Below are 18,245 nucleotides of genomic sequence, written 5' to 3'. Positions count from 1 at the left end.
ATTACTGTAATACCAAAGGAGAGTTGAAAAATATATTACATTTATATTGTTTCTCCTCAGAGATATATATTTTTGTTCTGTTTCTATAGCAACATCAATGCAATGACTAACACTTTAACTCCTTTTTAGACTCCCTGATGGCTTCACACAGCTCCTAAACCTGACCCAGCTCTACCTGAATGACGCCTTTCTTGAATTTCTTCCAGCCAATTTTGGAAGGTAAGAATAAGAAATTTAAATTATGCAATTATATTTCACCTTAGGTAAGTGCTTTACTAGTGTCAGTTGATGAGACTTCAAAAGTGCCAGCTGTGATTAAAGATAGGCCTCATTATTATTCAATAAATGGAGCTCTGTTAATTAATGAAACTTTTACAAAAAATAAAGTAAAATTAGGCCTTTACATGACATTAATAGTCAAATAAATTCTAGACGAATTAAAGAGTTGAATATAAAAAAATAAAGCCAGAAATGATCTGAGGGGAAAAGAGGAGATGAATATTTATGGATCTTTTGTTGAGAAATACCTTTACAGGCATAGCCGCAAAGACGAATACCATAAATGGATAGATATGGCTACCTAAATACTTTTAACATAAAGTATCAGAAAATCAAAGATTTAAGGTAAAACAATAAACTGAAAAATAGTTTCATTATATATGAAAAAAATTATTTGTATGTTTAACATAGAAAGAATTCTTACATATAAATATGCAAACAAAGATTTTAGGGGAAAATGGTCGAATTACAAGAAAAAAGCAATTCATAATAACATATATGAATGGCTGGGGAACACATAAAACATGTCTGTCTTCACAAATAATAAATATAATACAAGTTAAAACAATAAAAAACCTTTATGTTCCAACATATTGCAAAAACTTTTTTTTAGAGTATAAGAACAGAGATGATCTCATGCTCTCTGATAGGACTGTAGAATGTTATGACCTTCAAGCAGGGCAGTATGCTTTTAAAACCTTTGAAAATATTTACAATCGTTGCCTCTGTGAATCATTTCTAGAAATGTCTATTACCATTGTCAGTATCCCACTGGGATTTATGGACAAGTTTATTGTTATTTACAAAGTGAAAAAAGTGAAATCACATATCTGTCTAGGATATTGGTTAAATATATTATGGTTCATCTATATGATAATACTGTATAATAATTAATAATATTATCTTAGGAAAGTATTTTTTTTAATTCTTAAGATATTTCCCATATTAATATGAATCTGTATGAAATGAAAGACTGGTATCTTAAAAGTAAAATTATGAATAATTTTTATTGTCATCTTGACATGTTTTTCAATATTTTTCAGGTGTTCTACAATGAACTTTTTTGTGCAAAAGATATATCTCAACAGCTAGGACATTTTTAAGTTTATTGTCAACTGCATTTATGTAAATGAATATCTTTGAAATTGTTCATATAATAGACTAAGTGTAGCTTGACACGAATCTGTTGACCAAAGCTGGCACAGGACATTAAGAACTCAGTTGAATAATGAAGTCACTTAACATGTGACAGCCTCCATTTACATACTGAGAGCACATCAACATTTCCCAGATTCCCTTACTTTTGCACATCACACCATCACAACACTTATGAACAGCATATACTTGGGCAGTTTTAAACTTCACAGAGCATCCAAAGAGCATTGCCTGGCTTCTAAATGAATTGGCATTTCATCATTCATCCATAGAAACTAGCCTTGCCTTTCTGGCACTGACCATGGCATTACAATATACTTTGGATTTATCAAATCAGAAAATATGTAATTATTATCTTAAGATACATTTTTTTCTTGAACTTTTGTCAGTTCTCTTTAGTCCTAATGTGAGGAAAAGATTTGGGCAAGTGAAAAACATAACACCAATACCAAAACCACTTGAAAATAGAATTTAATTTTGCATAAATTGCCTACAAAAAATATGCTCTATTTTATTATTATCATCTAAAAAGGTCTTTAACCTTCAACTGGATAGTTTAACAAGAGGACACTTAAAATTCCTTTTAACACCTGAGATTCTGTGCTCCTAAAAGCCAAAATCAGTACAAAATATCATACTAGTACAATTGTTGACAAGATTTGAAACATGCAAATGCTTAAGAAATCTCCTTTAGTAGAATATACCCATGCTGTGAAGAACTGAATCACTTTATTTCATATACAGATTACTCATTATAAGATTAAAATTAAGTAAAAAGCTTGATAGGAGGCAAGAAAAAAAAAAAAGGGAGAGAGACCTACATGAAAACCTAAAAGTACAGTAAATATGGGAGATGGTAGATGAAAAACTTCGAATAGTATAATATTTCCCAAAACATTAAGAATTCAGATAATCCAGTTAATATCTGTTCTAAAGTAGCTTCATCTGGGTACATTTTAACATTCAATATGGACGTGAATAACAATAGTGTGTCCTAGACTACAAAACTTAACAAGTAATTAAGTGTGAAACGCATTCCTAATCACAAATGTTACTCAAGCAACAGAAACTACGAATACCTCTCATTCTTCTCACATGATTTCCCCAACCCCAGCATTGTCACGGGACAGATGATGCGACAGATTTTTAAATGCATAACCTTTTCATAAATGTTAAAATATGCACCTTAGAGTCAATGAAATATGGTATATTGCAGCACTTCTCCCATTGTGTAAATAATGAAAATAATAATAGTCAATTCTTATTAAAACTTGTGATATACCAGAAATTATGCTTTAAATGTATTACATTATTTAATGTTCCAAACCCTACAAATGTGATACTGCTGTCACACACTTATGGATGATGAAATTGAATTAAGAGAGGTTAATTAATTTGCCCGGTGTCAGAGAGGCAGAATATGAAAGAGTTTGGATTTCACCCAGGTTTGTCTTCCTACAAAATCCCATTTTTTTAACTCTATGCTATAGTACTTGCTTTTTAGTTTATTTATAGTCTCTTGAGAGAAATTATTGCTTTTTAGTTTATTTATAGTCTCTTGAGAGAAATTATTGCCATATTCTAGTGAACACAGCATCTAGTATTTGGTATACATTCAAATATCAATGCAAAAATTGAACAACAAATATACTTTTATAAAACATATGAAATTTAGAAGGCTGGAATCCAAAGATATCTTTGAAATATCTCAGTTAATTTTAGGAAATGATATTTGTCATTGCCCAATACTAATGTAACCCTACTCATAATCAATACGTAAATTTCTTTAAAATCTATAACCATAGTTAAAAAAATATTTGAACATGGCTGTTTGAATAGTGATAATGATAGTTTACCATAGTAAAATTTGTTTTTATTTTAATTTTTAATTATTATGGGTACATATAGTTATATATATATTTATGAGGTATGTGTGATATTTTAGTACAGACATACAATGTGTAATGATCAAATCAGGGTAATTGGGGTATCCATCACTTCAAGCTTTTATCATTTCTTTGTGTTAGAAATATTCCAATTCTACTTTTTTAGTTATTTTTAAATATACATTATTGTTAACTATAGTAACCCTATAGTACTACCAAATACTAGACCTTACTCAATAATTTTTTAGACAGAAATACTAAGAGCAAATTTTAAAAATTCATTTCTGTAGACTTGTCAAATTGCGGATCTTGGAGTTAAGAGAAAATCACTTGAAAACTCTACCAAAGTAAGTGACTGTGTATTTTCTGAATTTTGAACTGTGATATTTTTTCACTAGTAAGAAAAATAACTACTTTTATTTTGTCTGTGGTTTGGTACTTTAATTGAGTTAATTTATCTACACATTTTTCCTAATGGCCAAAAAGTATGGTATACTGTAAAAGATTCATATTACATGAGAATGTATTCTGTTTGATAAAACTGTAATTACAGGTAATGGTGGAAAGAGTTCACTTAAGTTTCTTCGCATGGCTGAAGATACATGCCAGAAAATTATTGCACTAAAACATAAGAAATTGTCATTCTTATAGCTAAAAACAATAGTGTCACAAGGTTCAACCTAAAAGGATGCTTAATTCTTCAAGTTAATTTATGGATTGTAATATACCTTTCAGTTTTTAAATCAGGAATATGCCAGAAATTTTTAGGAAAAAAGATTAAAGTGTTTCAAGAGATCACAAAGTGGTTTACCTAAAAGTTATATATTCTTTCAAATTGTTCATTTTTACTAGTCTATTTAAAATTTGGCGTATATAAAACTATAAGGTATTTTAAAGTAAAAACTAATCCTTAAAATTTTATGCAATGTTTACCATAATAAAATGCTTTGTTTCACCCAGCTTTGCCTTATTCATGTGTAACAATAGAATTTTGTGTTTTACAGAGTTATTTTTGAAAATCAAAATGGATTTTTTACTCAATTAAATCATTACACTTGTATACGTTACGATGAAAATATTTAAAGTACTATGTTGCTATTATCACCCTTCTGCAGTATTATAGAAAACTATTGAGTACAGTGACTAATTTTTTAAACATTTCAGTAGGACTTAGATACATCTGCTGAACCAAAATGTAACCTCATTTTTTACTTATTAAATCTTTTTCCAAAGCAAACTGGATTGACTAATATTTCAACAACATACCTTCAAGTACATTTTATGTATGATATTATGTATTAAAATTGTCATTGTGATATAATAACACAATTATGAAAATAACTTTCAATGATGATATGGATTTAATTTGAATATATACATAAAGATAAAATACCTACTTAATCCTCCATAAGAGAAGACAAGGAGAGAGCATAGTAATGAGGAAATGTCTGCATATTTCATCATTCAGCACTTCTGAAGTATGCCTTTCTCTAAGCTAAAGCACTGGGTATGGGCCTAACCCAGGGGACCCCTCCCAGGTTGGGGGCATAAACAGGTGGAAATATGGTTGAGGGTGTTAATTGTTCAAGTGGAAATTTCCTGCAAATGCAGCTAGTGCCACGGAGTCCATCCCTCATGCTCTTGTCTGCCACATTTAAAGTAAGTGCGAAACATGGCTAACTGGAAGCTAAACCAAGATAGAAAAGCAGGTGTCCATTTCACCTAAATACATACATTTAGGTCAAGGAGAAAATATTGAGTATGCAGAGGAGAATCCTTTCCCCTCTGTTCTCAAATAATGGCTTTCCTTTGAAGTAGAAAATAAACCTGACATAGGTTGTTAGGTTTTTAAATATATATCTTTAAATACGAATCTTAAATATAAATTAATACCTGATATAGATTGATAATATGAACTTTATATGAGGTAGCTGTGTGAATAAATCAGAGTAATGAGGAACAATAATAACAACAATAATTGGTGCTGGGGTATTGTGCAGGCTTTCAGATTGTGGTTCAGTATTAAACAGAATTATAATAAGTAGAATAATATGCATAAACCAATTTGGACATAGAAAAATGTTGTAAAGATATATTAGAACTGATGTTGGGTCTCTTTGATAGACTCATATACATATAACTTATATAGCTGTTACAGCTGTTACATTTTAAGACACATTTTCAAAGTTACTTGCAATCTAGTATGTTCATTTTATAACCTACAGACCAAAATCTAAAGAACAAAATTCAGACATAAAATATAGATAACTTTAGTTTTGGTTCTATAGAATGAGAATCGCAGAAAGAAATTATTCTTTGAATAAAAATAAACTTTGTTTTCACTATGTATTATACCTTTTGATCACCAGTCTATACCTGTAACTTAAAGTCACGTGAGAGCAGTCTAGTATCCTTTATTTTGCACTCCCAATAAAAATAAAGGTAAAAACATAGTTTTAGGAAAAACAATTTTAGTTTAACAATAACTATTCTGAGAAGAGATAACTCATGATTTACTTAGGGAAACAAACAAGATGTTGGATTTTCAGTTATTTTCTCTTCTTTTCATCTTTTAAGTCTATATGCTTAGCAATCTGTGCAAAATGTGAATGTGTGTAAGAATTATACATCCTTTAAGCAAACTGATACACTTAGATGTATGCAAATTCTAGGATAATTTTTTTCTGTTAAAAAAATTAGTATTATAAGTTTCCTTATAATGTTTATGATCATTACTCTACATACATCAAGAAGGAGTAATAAAATTAGTCCTTCGGAAATGCATTTGCCTAAAACTCATTGAAACAGTCAAGTCTTGATTATTTGTAATAATAGAAGATAGCAAACATCTGAAAATAACTAAAATGCCAAAAGGAAAAATTTTTAGATTCTATGATACAGTTTTTCCTTATAGAAGAATTATCTTCTTCATTGTGTTTTTTGAGGGATAGTCAGAAAATGTGGAGATGGTAGAGAGAATTCAAATGAATGTTAGATGTCAAGGGAAAACCAAGCCTTTGTTTCCTTGTTTGTTTGGTTATTTATTCCTTCCTTCATTTGTTTGTGTAAGAGCATCTCAGGGTCAGGAATCAAAGAGAGGCTGGATTCTCAGCGATGCTGTCTCAGGGTGTCTCACGAGGCTTAAATGGGCTAGGGTTTGCCTCAAATCTCACTCAAGTAGTGCTTGGCAAATGGATTTCTTACTGATGATAGGCTGGAAGCTTTCCATTCTTTTCCTATAGAAGCTCATGTGTGCTTTTCTATAGGGCTACTCTCAATGTGGCTGCTTGCTTCCTTCTGAGCAAGTGATTTGAGAGAAAGAGTGTACATCTAAGACAGAAGCTTTGGTCTTTATCTAATCTCAGAAGTGATATACTATGATGTCTACCATATGCTATTGATCACAGAGACCAAATCTGGACCATTTCTTCCAAAGTACGGAAGAAAACAACGTTAAGACTATAAATACCAGGAGACAGGGATTAATGGAGTCCATTGTAGAGGTTCCTACCACAGGTCTGGTTCTCAGCATTGCTGGTCTAGAAATTCAATGCCAACATATACTAGATGCATCAGACACAGGAGGCCGACACACAAATCATCAAATGCATGGGGGATTTTATCTTAGCACAGGACACTCTGTTTTCCAGAACTCCAGCTATACTGGTGTTCCTCTTGAACAAAACAAGTGTGTTCCCATTTTGGAGGTTTTACACTGTTGAGAATTTTCTTTCTACATCTTTGCATCATTAGGTCTTATGATTTATGTCTCTCTTCAGCTAACTGCCTCCTCGGGGGCCTTCCCCAACTACGCCATATAAAATTGTCTCCCTTCCTCTTTACACCATTTCATTATTCTACTTGATTTTCATCATAGCACTTACTGCTCTCGGTATGATTTTGACTCTTTGTGTACTTGGAGACGTCTCCTCAAGGCAGTATAAGTTCCATTAATGAGAGGTTATGTCCACTTGGTCATTGTGGACTCTCCAATGCCTTAAACATGGTAGACATTCCAAATGAGAATGCTGAGCTACGGATTCACAATAACAAGTATCTGTCATGTGACCTTGACATTTTGCGTCACTTGATTATTTTTCTCCACAGAAAATAATATGGGAAGCCAAACATTATAATCAGATTAATCTTGAAGAGCAGCATGAAGTCAGACAAGGACAAATGATTGGGCTTTCTCAATAGCTGATAGCCCAGACTTGGATTTTATAAACCTACACACATTTTCTCTCTCTCTAAATGGTTTCAAGTTAGGCACAATAGTTAAGACATGACAGGGAGAAAAATAACGTCATATTAAGTAAATTAATATTTATAACAACTAAAATACAAAAATGGTATAACATTTGCTTTTTATTAAAATGTGTCACATTTCATCAAGAAACAAAATATATGTCAAGATAAAAATGAAGGGATAAAAACAATTTTTTAAAATGAAATTTAGAAATTTTTTCCACAGAAGTAACATAACATCATATAAATGATTGGTAATAATCATGAGTTTTAACTTTAAATAAAACTGTCCAATATGTGTGAGAAGAATTTTTCTAATACCCTAAAGTGAAAATAAGGCCTCATTCATTAATAATTTATCAAGGCCATGACTAATTTTGTTTCAACTAGAGTTTAAATATATTATGTAAATGCATGTGTTAATTACGAAACTATGAAGTAATATGAAGAAAAGGAAACATAAATTAAGGTAACATGAATATTCATGTCTCCTGATGCACAAGGCATGAAGCATGATACCTCACTTTGCTGTCATAAACACTGACTAAGAGAGGAATGTTAAAACATATTCCAACAGAATTAATGGGGTAATATCAGTAAATACAGTAAAACCTGATGAACATATTCAAAATTGGGAAAGTGGATAGATTTGGTAGGTGAAGAATGCTAAGATTTGTTGGAAGAAGTTCTAAGTGGAAACATAAATCTAAAGTAGTGACAATATCTTTTGGATCATTGACCCTTCAGAGAATCTGAAAAAAGCTATGGAATATAGAAAAATATTAATTCTAAAATTAAAGTTGTATCTATTTTCAGTATATGAATAATCTATTGTGAATATATATGTTCTTATTTTCAGCTAGAAGTAGAATATTTTGCCTTTTATGTAAAATAAGCCACATCAAAATACCTAGTATTGGCTAGGAGCAGTGGCTCACATCTGTAATCCCAGCACTTTGGGAGACCAAGGCAGGTAGATCACTTGAGGTCAGGAGTTTGAGACCAGCCTGGCCAACATGGTGAAATCCTGTCTCTACTGAAAATACAAAAAGTAGCCAGGCATGGTGGCGTACACCTGTAACCCCAGCTACTCGGGAGGCTGAGGCAACTGAATCACTTGAACCTGGGAGGCGGAGGTTGCAGAGATCATGCCACTGAACCCCAGCCTGGGCAACAGAGTGAAACTCCATCTCAAAAAAAAAAAAAAAACAGAAAACAAAAAAATACCTAGTATAGAGCACCAAAAAGAGGGCCCTCCCGATTTTAGACTTCAAATTTTTCAAATGGATAATTTTAGTCATATAACCGTTTCTAGTATGTTGATTGAGGAAGATGTTTTTAAGAAGAGAATATTTTATTGAGTAAATTTTATTTTGGGTTGTTAATAGGATTAGATTTCATTATCATCTGTGAAGGTTTTTAATTTCCCATAGTAGAAATTATTAAGGAATTATTTAAGAGAAAAATTTTCCCAAGTAGAAGCATAAATGATACTTTTAAACTACTAAGCTGTGTATGCTAGATATCTCATAAATGGCATATCTATTATTTATATGATTTCATCCCTCAAGCATCATTGCTTTTATTAACTGATTTTGCCACTGAAAACAAAGGTTCAGGAACTCTGTAGTACCACCTTTGTGAATACCTAAGGACATGCACACAACACAAATATACTCACAGAAGATGCCAATACATTATACTTTAACTAGACATACTCTTCCAAAAAGATTCACTTTAAATTATGGATGTAAATTAAAACCAGAGCTACACTAACAGCTGCACACTGTTAAGGAAAGATATTAGATCATGAAAGTCGAAAAGGACTAAGGAACTATTACAGATTCAAGAAGACTAAAGAGACTAAAGAAATGTCCTTCTGAACTGGTTCTTTAGCTATAGAGGACATTTTTGAGACACTGACAAAATTTGGGTTTGAAGATTAGATGCTATTAATTTCCTGATTTGGATGGTTGTATTTTGGTTGTGTAGAATGTTTGTGTGTAGGAAATACTGAAGTATTTGGGAGTAATGGGACACCAGATTGGCGGTTTACTCTCAAGTAATTCAGAAAAACATGATTTTTAGTTTTTAAACATTTTTGTAATTTTATGACTGTTTCAACAAAAAAGTCACTTTATTTTTTATTGTGTTATTTGATTTCCTTTTTAGTTTTTTCATTGTGGTAAGACTACTTAACATGAGATCTACCCTCCTAACAAACTTTAAAGCATACAATACAGTATTGTTAGCCATACACACAATGTTGGACAGCAGATGTCTGCAACTTGTTCATCTTGTATAACTGAAAGTTTATACCAATTGACCAACTCCCCATTCCCTCCTGCCCTCAGCCCCTGGCAGCCATCATTTGATGCTGTTTTTGTGAGTCTGACCATTTTAGATACCTTGTGTATGTGGAACGTGCAGTATTTGTCTTCTTTGACTAGCCTATGTCACTTAGCAGATTCACCCATGTTGTCACATATGGCAGGATTTCCTTCTTTGTTAAGGTGGAATAATATTCCACTATATACGTACATACCACATTTTCTTTATTTGTTCATCTGTTGTTGGACATTTAGGTTGATTCCATATCTTGGCTACTGTGAATAATGATGCAATGAACACGGGAGTGCAGACATCTCTTCAAGATCCCAGTGTCAGTTCTTTTGGATATACATTTAGAAGTGAGATTGCTGGATCATATGGTAGTTCTATTTTAAATTTTTTTAGGAAACTATTCACTATATTTTACCATACTGTTTTCCATAGGAGCTGTACCATTTTCCAATATAACAAAGGGAACATAAAAATGTGTTTTAGAAATATATTTTCAAAGATAAATAAAGATAAAACACTTTCAACACAGATAAAATTATTAACTGTATGAAATATTTGTCAATACACAGGTTAAGGGAAGAATTTGCACTTCCATACTAAAATGCTAAGGCCATCAGGCCTGTAATTCCAGCATTTTGGGAGGCCAAGGTGGGAGAATCACTTGAATCCAGGAGTTTGAGACCAGCCTAGGCAACATAGCGAGGCCCTGTCTCTACAAAAATTTCTAAAAATTAGCTAGGATTGGTGGTATGTGCCTGTATTCCCAGCTACAAGGGAGGCTGAAGTGGGAGGATCACTTGAGGAAAGGAGGTTGAGATTGCAGTGAGCTCTGATCATGCCACTGCACTCCAGCCTGGGCAACAAAATGAGACCCTCTCTCAAATAAATAAATAAAATGCTTAAATATTTATAAAAATCAGCATTTTAGAAGTAAAGATTCTATGTATATGAGTAATATATGCACTGTGTATTTTTTTCCTAACCTGAATGGCAATAAGTGCTACATATTTATAATTATCACTCAGATTTCTAAACTATTCATTTCCAAGTACTATGTTTTTATTTTTCATATAAGTTCATTTATTCTTTTTTAATAAGATTACTCCATAGGCAGGCTTATCTAAATATAAATTTGCTATGTTTTCTTCTCTTAAAATCCTTCCTTTGTTATCTAGTTTACTACCAGTTATTATCAAAATAATGAAGAAAGCTCATAGATTAATATGTATTCTAAACTGGACGGGTGTGACTAAGTCATGTTTCCATTCTCACTTCAGGGTCCTGTTAATGAATTTACCTCACTTGGCCTTATGCTACCCTACTAGCTATTTTAATGAAATACATCAATAGGTTCCTTAGTGCCATTGTAATGAAAATTCCATTGTCAGGCACAGCTTACAGAATGGCTTTTTGATGTTTCTATTAACTCTGTATTTGTAATTCTGTTTTGCAACTGTAATACATAATTGGATACTGTGTGATTGTGTAATCATATTACCTTATGCTTTTACTAATTTATATCAATTTACAAGGTACAGTGTTTTTGCTGAACCCATAGCACCATCCTCTTCAGGATTGTCTTTTATCAAAATCCCCCGTTTGACAAGCTAACTAACCAAGGGAAACCACATTAGCGCCCTCTGCTTTTAGAGAATTGTACATAGAAACATATGTTTTCTTTACTTCTTATCACTTGGTGCTATATTTTCTTTTTTCTTTTTTCTTTTTTTTTTTTTTTTTTTTTTTTTTTTTTTTTTTTTTTTTTTTTTTTGAGAGGGAGTCTCGCTCTGTCGCCCCCAGGTTGGAGTGCAGTGGCCCGATCTTCCCTCACTGCAAGCTCCGCTTCCCGGGTTCACGCCATTCTCCTGCCTCAGCCTCCTGAGTAGGTGGGACTACAGGCACCCACCACCACGCCCGGCTAATTTTTTTTTTTTTTTGTATTTTTAGTAGAGACGGGGTTTCACCGTGGTCTCCATCTCCTGACCTTGTGATCCGCCCACCTCGGCCTCCCAAAGTACTGGGATTACAGGCGTGAGCCACCGCGCCCGGCCTTATATTTTCAATTCAAATGAAATAGGCGGACAATCATGACATTCTATATTTAAAAGTATTCTATAAATTATAATGCGTTATAACAAAGTGATTATTAGAGTCACTTCTAAAATATCAAATATGTGCTTTCCATAGACTCACAAAGGAAAGACTGAGTTCTGCCTTGTGAACTAATTGTATTTCTTTTTTTTTTTTTTTTCAATTCATCATTTATATCAGGTATAACTCCCCAATGCAATCCCTCCCCCCTCCCCCCTCCCCATGATAGGCCCCAGTGTGTGATGTTCCCCTTCCCCAGTCCAAGTGAGCTCATTGTTCAGTTCCCACCTATGAGTGAGAACATGCGGTGTTTGGTTTTCTCTTCTTGTGATAGTTTTCTAAGAATGATGGTTTCCAGCTGCATCCATGTCCCTACAAAGGATGCAAACTCATCCTTTTTTATGGCTGCATAGTATTCCATGGTGTATATGTGCCACATTTTCTTAATCCAGTCTGTCACTGATGGACATTTGGGTTGATTCAACCCTAATTGTATTTCTTTTTAAACTTATACTCCCCACACAAAATTAAGAATGATAATATTATGGTTAGCTAAGGATGTGTCGGGAATGGGAGGAGCTTGGAAGAGGTCACAAAAGCCAAGTAACACCATGGTATTCAAATTGCTCTTTTCAGACTACTTCAAACAATAGCTGCTCTGATCCCTGATGATTAGTTTACCAAAAGATAAAAACTGCCTGCAGTAACAGTGAGGCTGAAAACGCTGGGCTTCAGTTTTATAAGATCTCAGAGGCTTAGTCTCTAGTGGAACCATTAGCCCACACTCTTAACTTCTGTTTCGCTGAGAAGAGCTGTAAAGTACTTGAGTGGGAATGTACTTTGCAGGCAAAAGGCCCTTGTTGCTTGTTTATGAGTTATTTACCTTCTCTGAATCTCAATGTCCTTATTTGTAAAGAGTGCTAGATATCATTACCTCTTTTAAGCTGGGAAATATATTTTGGGTAAGAGTTGATGAAAATAAGACTTATTATCATTTAGACCCAGGAAAAATTTTAAATAAATTTAGTATACACTGACACTTGGAAAATCTGGGTGTGTGCAAGAAAAGATTGGCATGAGTTCTAGATATTTTTCATTTTATCTCATAAAAATATCTTTATCATAAATGAAATAATGTTATTTTTATTTTCTTATAATAAATTCTTAAAAATAATGTGTGATGCTAACGTGCCTTTCTTACTTCACCAGCAGTACTCTAATGAAAACTTACATGACTCACTTTCTGTCATTCTCAATAAAAAAAATATAGAAAATGTTTAACTAAATGGTCTAGTTATTAATTCTTAATGACTTTTTGCTTTTAAAATTGGTAACTTCTTTAGTCAAATATTGAACTTAGCAACTGAAACACATGATAGAAATGAACACTCAACAAGGATTAGGAAAGGCATACATCCATGGTTTGTATCTTCATGTATTTTATAAATTCATTATTGTGGATTTTTGTTATATCCTTTATGGTCTCTAAATAAATGTAGTATCTTTCCTAAATGAACATTCTGAAACATTATACTAATATTGACTTTTGTCTCAGCATCTCAGGCCAGAAAATACACGAACAACCTAGTAACAGATATATTCCTGCGGTCACAGGTATTACCTCTGTGCCGATGAGCTGCAAACATTTATTTCCAACCTGTGCTTTTTACCTGAATTCCAATTCCATATGCCCATAGCCAACCTCATATGGAACATTCAACACATGCTAAAATGGAAATCATCCTCATTGCTCTTTTCCACCCACCACCCCATAACAAAACCAAACTTGGTTAAACCAAATCAAACAGAAATCCTGTTTCTTATTATACACTGCCTAATGACAGCACTACTATGCACAGAATCACAGAAAGTAGAACTAGCCATCTCATTTTCCTGTCCTACTAGGCCCAAATCACTAGCCATCAACTTATGTCACATCTGAGCACTCTTCCCTTCCCATGTTGTTGCCCTACTTGAGTTTCTTAACAACGCTCGCCTGTGCCGTGAACAATTCCTCCTCCTTCTCATCTCTACCATTGGAATACGTCTTCCTTATTGCTGTCAGAGCTTTCTTATTAAAACATACCGAGGCACATGTCAATTTGAAAGCGCAGATTGACTGCTCACAGCTTTCAGAAGACAAAATGTCAAGAACTGTCATAGCTTGGAGTCAACATTTCTGGCTTCATTGCCTCCCAACACTATCACGATCTCACGAGGCTTCTGCTACATCCAATATACAATGCACCTTTATATCTCTAAGCATCTTCCTTGAGATATTCCCTTTTTCTGTCTGAAAAACTTCAAACTATCCCTTAACTTTCCCACCACTTTAACCATGAAATTAGCCACAGATTTTGCATTCAGAGTGGTAGCTTAGAAATTCTTCTTGAGTTTTTGCAAGGCAAAGTTTCCATGGGAATTCAGATCTAATTATAGTTTTACTCAGAAATATAATAAGCTTAATTCTGTGAGGGTTTTTTTGTTATCTTGAATATATTATCTGAAACTTTAACTCCATAGTTCAACTGTCAACTAAGCAACTGCTGAGCAGTGTGGCTTCCCTACCCAACTGCAGATTTTGGAAAGGCACAGTCTCCGCAACAGTGGACACATAACAGGTATTGAGGAATTGATTTTTGCCAGGCTCTCTTCTATGATATTTTGGTAGGTGCAAAAAAAAAAAAAAAATTAAAAACAACCCTGAATTTCATCAGATATATTTTATTATAGCATCTTAAACGATTTCCCTGCCACCTGTGCTTTTTTACTTTTAAAAAGGACTCTTCATGAGTAAACAACAAACTACCCCATTATTGATAGTTGGTTCAATAAGACACACTAAAACCGCTGAAATGTATCTAACTCTCCATAGATTTTCTGCTTTCTTCAGGTCTCCTCTCTCCTCTCTACTCAAGTCAGGGTTATTTCAGGTCTTTCAATATGCAAAATACATCTTTAAAAAGCTCGCTTTTCTGTCGAACAGATGCAAGGGGGAATATTTCTAAATTGCTATAGTTTGCCACAGTTTCTGTGACATTTAAGATAAGTGGCTGAGCAATATTAAAAATAAAAATTCACATAAGAAATTAACTTCATGATATTAATTTCTTTAGATGCATATTTTATCTTTTCTTCTGGTAATATAAGGTTATATAGCTTGTCCTTTCATGGATTTAAAAATATATATCATTTTCTTACCAAACTAATTTTTCCATTGCGTTTAATTTTATATTGTTTATATTGCATATACCCCAAACCTTTACCTAACTACTTTGCATTTCTATTCTTTTTACTTTAAATTTAACCTTTTCCCATAACTTTAATAGGACTCCCGTTCACATTTACTACTTAACAGCAATCTTTTCTAGTTGTAAACTAAATGCACTACAATTTTATGAGCAAGATTAGAAATAAAATTAATTAGATTACAAAGCTATGACTCTTATCAAGCATTAGCTGTTTACATTTATGTGCATTCTAAAATGATGGGATAGAATAACTTACGCCATATGAGTTGGTTACAAAGTAAGAACATTATTTAGGAAATATTCAGTGGCACTGTAGATAAATGAATTATTTTGTATTTTAATTACAGTAAAATGTTATTAAGGCTATCTATTGGCTCTGGATTATACTGAAATACATCTAAATTAAATGTATTTCTAAAAGCAAAAGCTTCATTTTGCTTAAATGTTTCACAGAATTTTCAAAAGAAAAATGGAACAGCATTTCTTGTACTAAATGTAATCTTAAAGAGCATCTTTTAAATTATTACTTCCATCTAAATGGGTATACATTGTAAAATATAAAACACATTTTAAAATGTGTACATTTTAAAATATATACTTTAGTTTTATAGAAGGAAGACCTAATACCTAAAAGGTTTACTTAAGAGAGAACATAAAATGAAAAATCTGTGGCTTCCTATTGTTCATACAATAATATCTAAACCCCGAAACATGGCAATCCAGGCTCTTCACAATCTGACTCCTACCTTTCCTCCTACCACTCCCTACTTAATTCCCTAAATATGACTCGCAAGTTTGTGCCTCTGAAGATATACTGATAAGTTCTCAGTTTATATAATGAACAAGTCAGTTAAAAATAACTTTAATTGATCATGTACCTAATATGTGTCAGACACTATTCTCGGTGCCAGGGGATCTCACAATTTTCCACTGTTCAATGACTTTCAAGTGTGGTGGAGGGAGACAGATAATAAAATATAAACAAATAAATGAGTAAGATTGGTAACTGCTATAAAGAACACAGGATGATGTTATAGAGATAGTTGGGTTTTTGAGGGTTCATGGAAAAGTTGGATGATTTGGGGTGGGGGTTGGATTTTTTGTTGTTGTTTTTTCTAGGTTGGTCCAGGAAGACCTTTATAAACAGGTCCAGTTTGCACCTAGATTTGAATGGTAGGAATAATGAAGTTGTAAAGAAAGAGAAAGAGCAAAAATAACAACAAAAGAAAAAAAGAAGAAAACCAGGTGTACAAAACTTGTGATGGCAGCAAGCTTGAGATGTCTAAGAAGCACAAGGCCAGAGCAATTGAACATGCCCAGTGCAAGGTGAAGGAACATAAAAGGCCAGTAGGGTAAAATTATGAAGTGCCTTGTGAGCCATGTTGAGAAATTAGGATTGTATTCTGATCATAATGAGAAGCCATAGAGACTTTGAGCAAAGGAGACATGTGATTTGATCTAAGCTTCACAAAGAACAGTGTGATTTCTCTAGAGAGAGGGGATTTTAGGGAGACAACATTGAAAAAGGGACACCAATCAGGAGATGATTGCAATAGTGAAGATAAGTAATGTTGGTGACTTTGTCTAAGATTGTAGTTATGGAGACAATGAGTGGGAAGATTTGTGATCCATTTTGGAGGTAGGTCCTTGCTGACAGACAGAATACATGGTGAAATGAAAAAGTAGGAATCAAGGCACATTTCCAAAGTCTGGGTTTAACTAATTGGATATGGTGACACAATTTCCTGATATAAAGAAACTTCAAAGAGCAGTAGATGAGGGGAATTGGGAATTTGATATTGGCAATGGAAAGTTTGAGATGTCTATTAAACAATCAATTGTTGGTAGTTAGATACATAAATCATCTGCTCAGGGAGATAGAGAGGTGCATTTAAGAGTCATCACTGTATAGATTGTATTTAAAATTATGAAACTCTTTGAAGTTATCAAAGGAGAGAACACAAATGGAGAAGAGATGAGGAGCCAGAATTGAGCTTGAAACATTTACAGTTCAAGTATGGAAAAGGAGCCTATAAAAGATCGTGAGAGTGAGTAGCCAGAGAGTTAAGAAGAAAACTAACTGCAGGTGGTGCCACTGAAGTCTAAAAAAAATGTGGGAGGGAGGGGTCAATTGTACCAAATGCTACTGAGAAGTCAATTAAGAAGGAAAAAGAAAACTAAGCATTGGCATTAGCAAGATATAGGTCATTGAGAGGAGTTTGATAAGAACTATTTTAGTAGTGCATTATGTGCAGCCTTATTAGAGTAGTTGAGGCGCAAATAAGGATTAGCAAAAAGAGACAACCATTTTTAACTGCAAGATGCAGCAGTGCAAAGATATCAGTAACTGGACAGGGACATCATGTCATGAAAAGGACTTTTTAAGGACAGATTTTAGTGGAGCATACTTGCAAGCTGATGAAAATGACCCAGTAGAAAGAAAGGAATTAATGATGCCAAAGAGAAGGGAAATAATTACCAGAAGAAATGCTTGAAGAGGTGAGGGAATGGGATGTAGAGCACAAATGGAGGAGGTGTCCATAGAACCAGGAACTCTTCTAACATGGAAACACTGGTGGCCCAGGAGTGGAAAGATAAAACATGTTCTCAACTAATGTCTTTGATGTTCTCTATAAAGCATGAACTGTCATCACCTGAGCACAAGGAGAAAATATTAGAGATGTGAGGAGACAAGAGAAAGCATGAAGCACTCTGAGACAGAGTGGGAAAGTTAATGGACAAGGGTGGTGTCCTAGAATCTTCTGGCAGTGTTGACCACCAATTTGTGATTTAAGGTTACACATCTGAAGAAAATCCAGTCAGAAAAGTTAGGTAGTCTTCTTCAGAAAGTCAGATACTTTGCAGGCATAGAAGGAGACAGCCAGATAGCTGGAGTTTGCCAAGTTAGCCAGATGGAGGAAGAGGGGACAAGGAAACATAGGTTGTTTATGGGACAGTGACTGGGATCTAGAACTATAAAATTTAAGATGGG

The 18,245-nt window shown here is 33.5% G+C and overlaps 1 protein-coding gene across 5 annotated transcripts in view; it reads left to right on the top strand.

The window, feature by feature from the left end:
• LRRC7 (leucine rich repeat containing 7) overlaps positions 1–18,245 on the top strand; it is a 544,610-nt gene that overhangs the window by 279,631 nt on the left and 246,734 nt on the right. For all 5 annotated transcript variants that reach the window (XM_031935208.1, XM_026454139.2, XM_031935212.1 and 2 more), the window contains 2 exons: positions 130–219; positions 3,611–3,667. In XM_031935208.1, the coding sequence (XP_031791068.1) occupies positions 130–219; positions 3,611–3,667 (147 nt within the window). The remainder of the gene's footprint in view (positions 1–129; positions 220–3,610; positions 3,668–18,245) is intronic.

Source organism: Piliocolobus tephrosceles, chromosome 1 (assembly GCF_002776525.5).
Source record: "Piliocolobus tephrosceles isolate RC106 chromosome 1, ASM277652v3, whole genome shotgun sequence".
Taxonomy (NCBI): Eukaryota; Metazoa; Chordata; class Mammalia; order Primates; family Cercopithecidae; genus Piliocolobus; species Piliocolobus tephrosceles.
The sequence above is the reverse complement of the archived record's forward strand: the minus strand, read 5'-3'. Positions and strand labels throughout refer to the sequence as shown.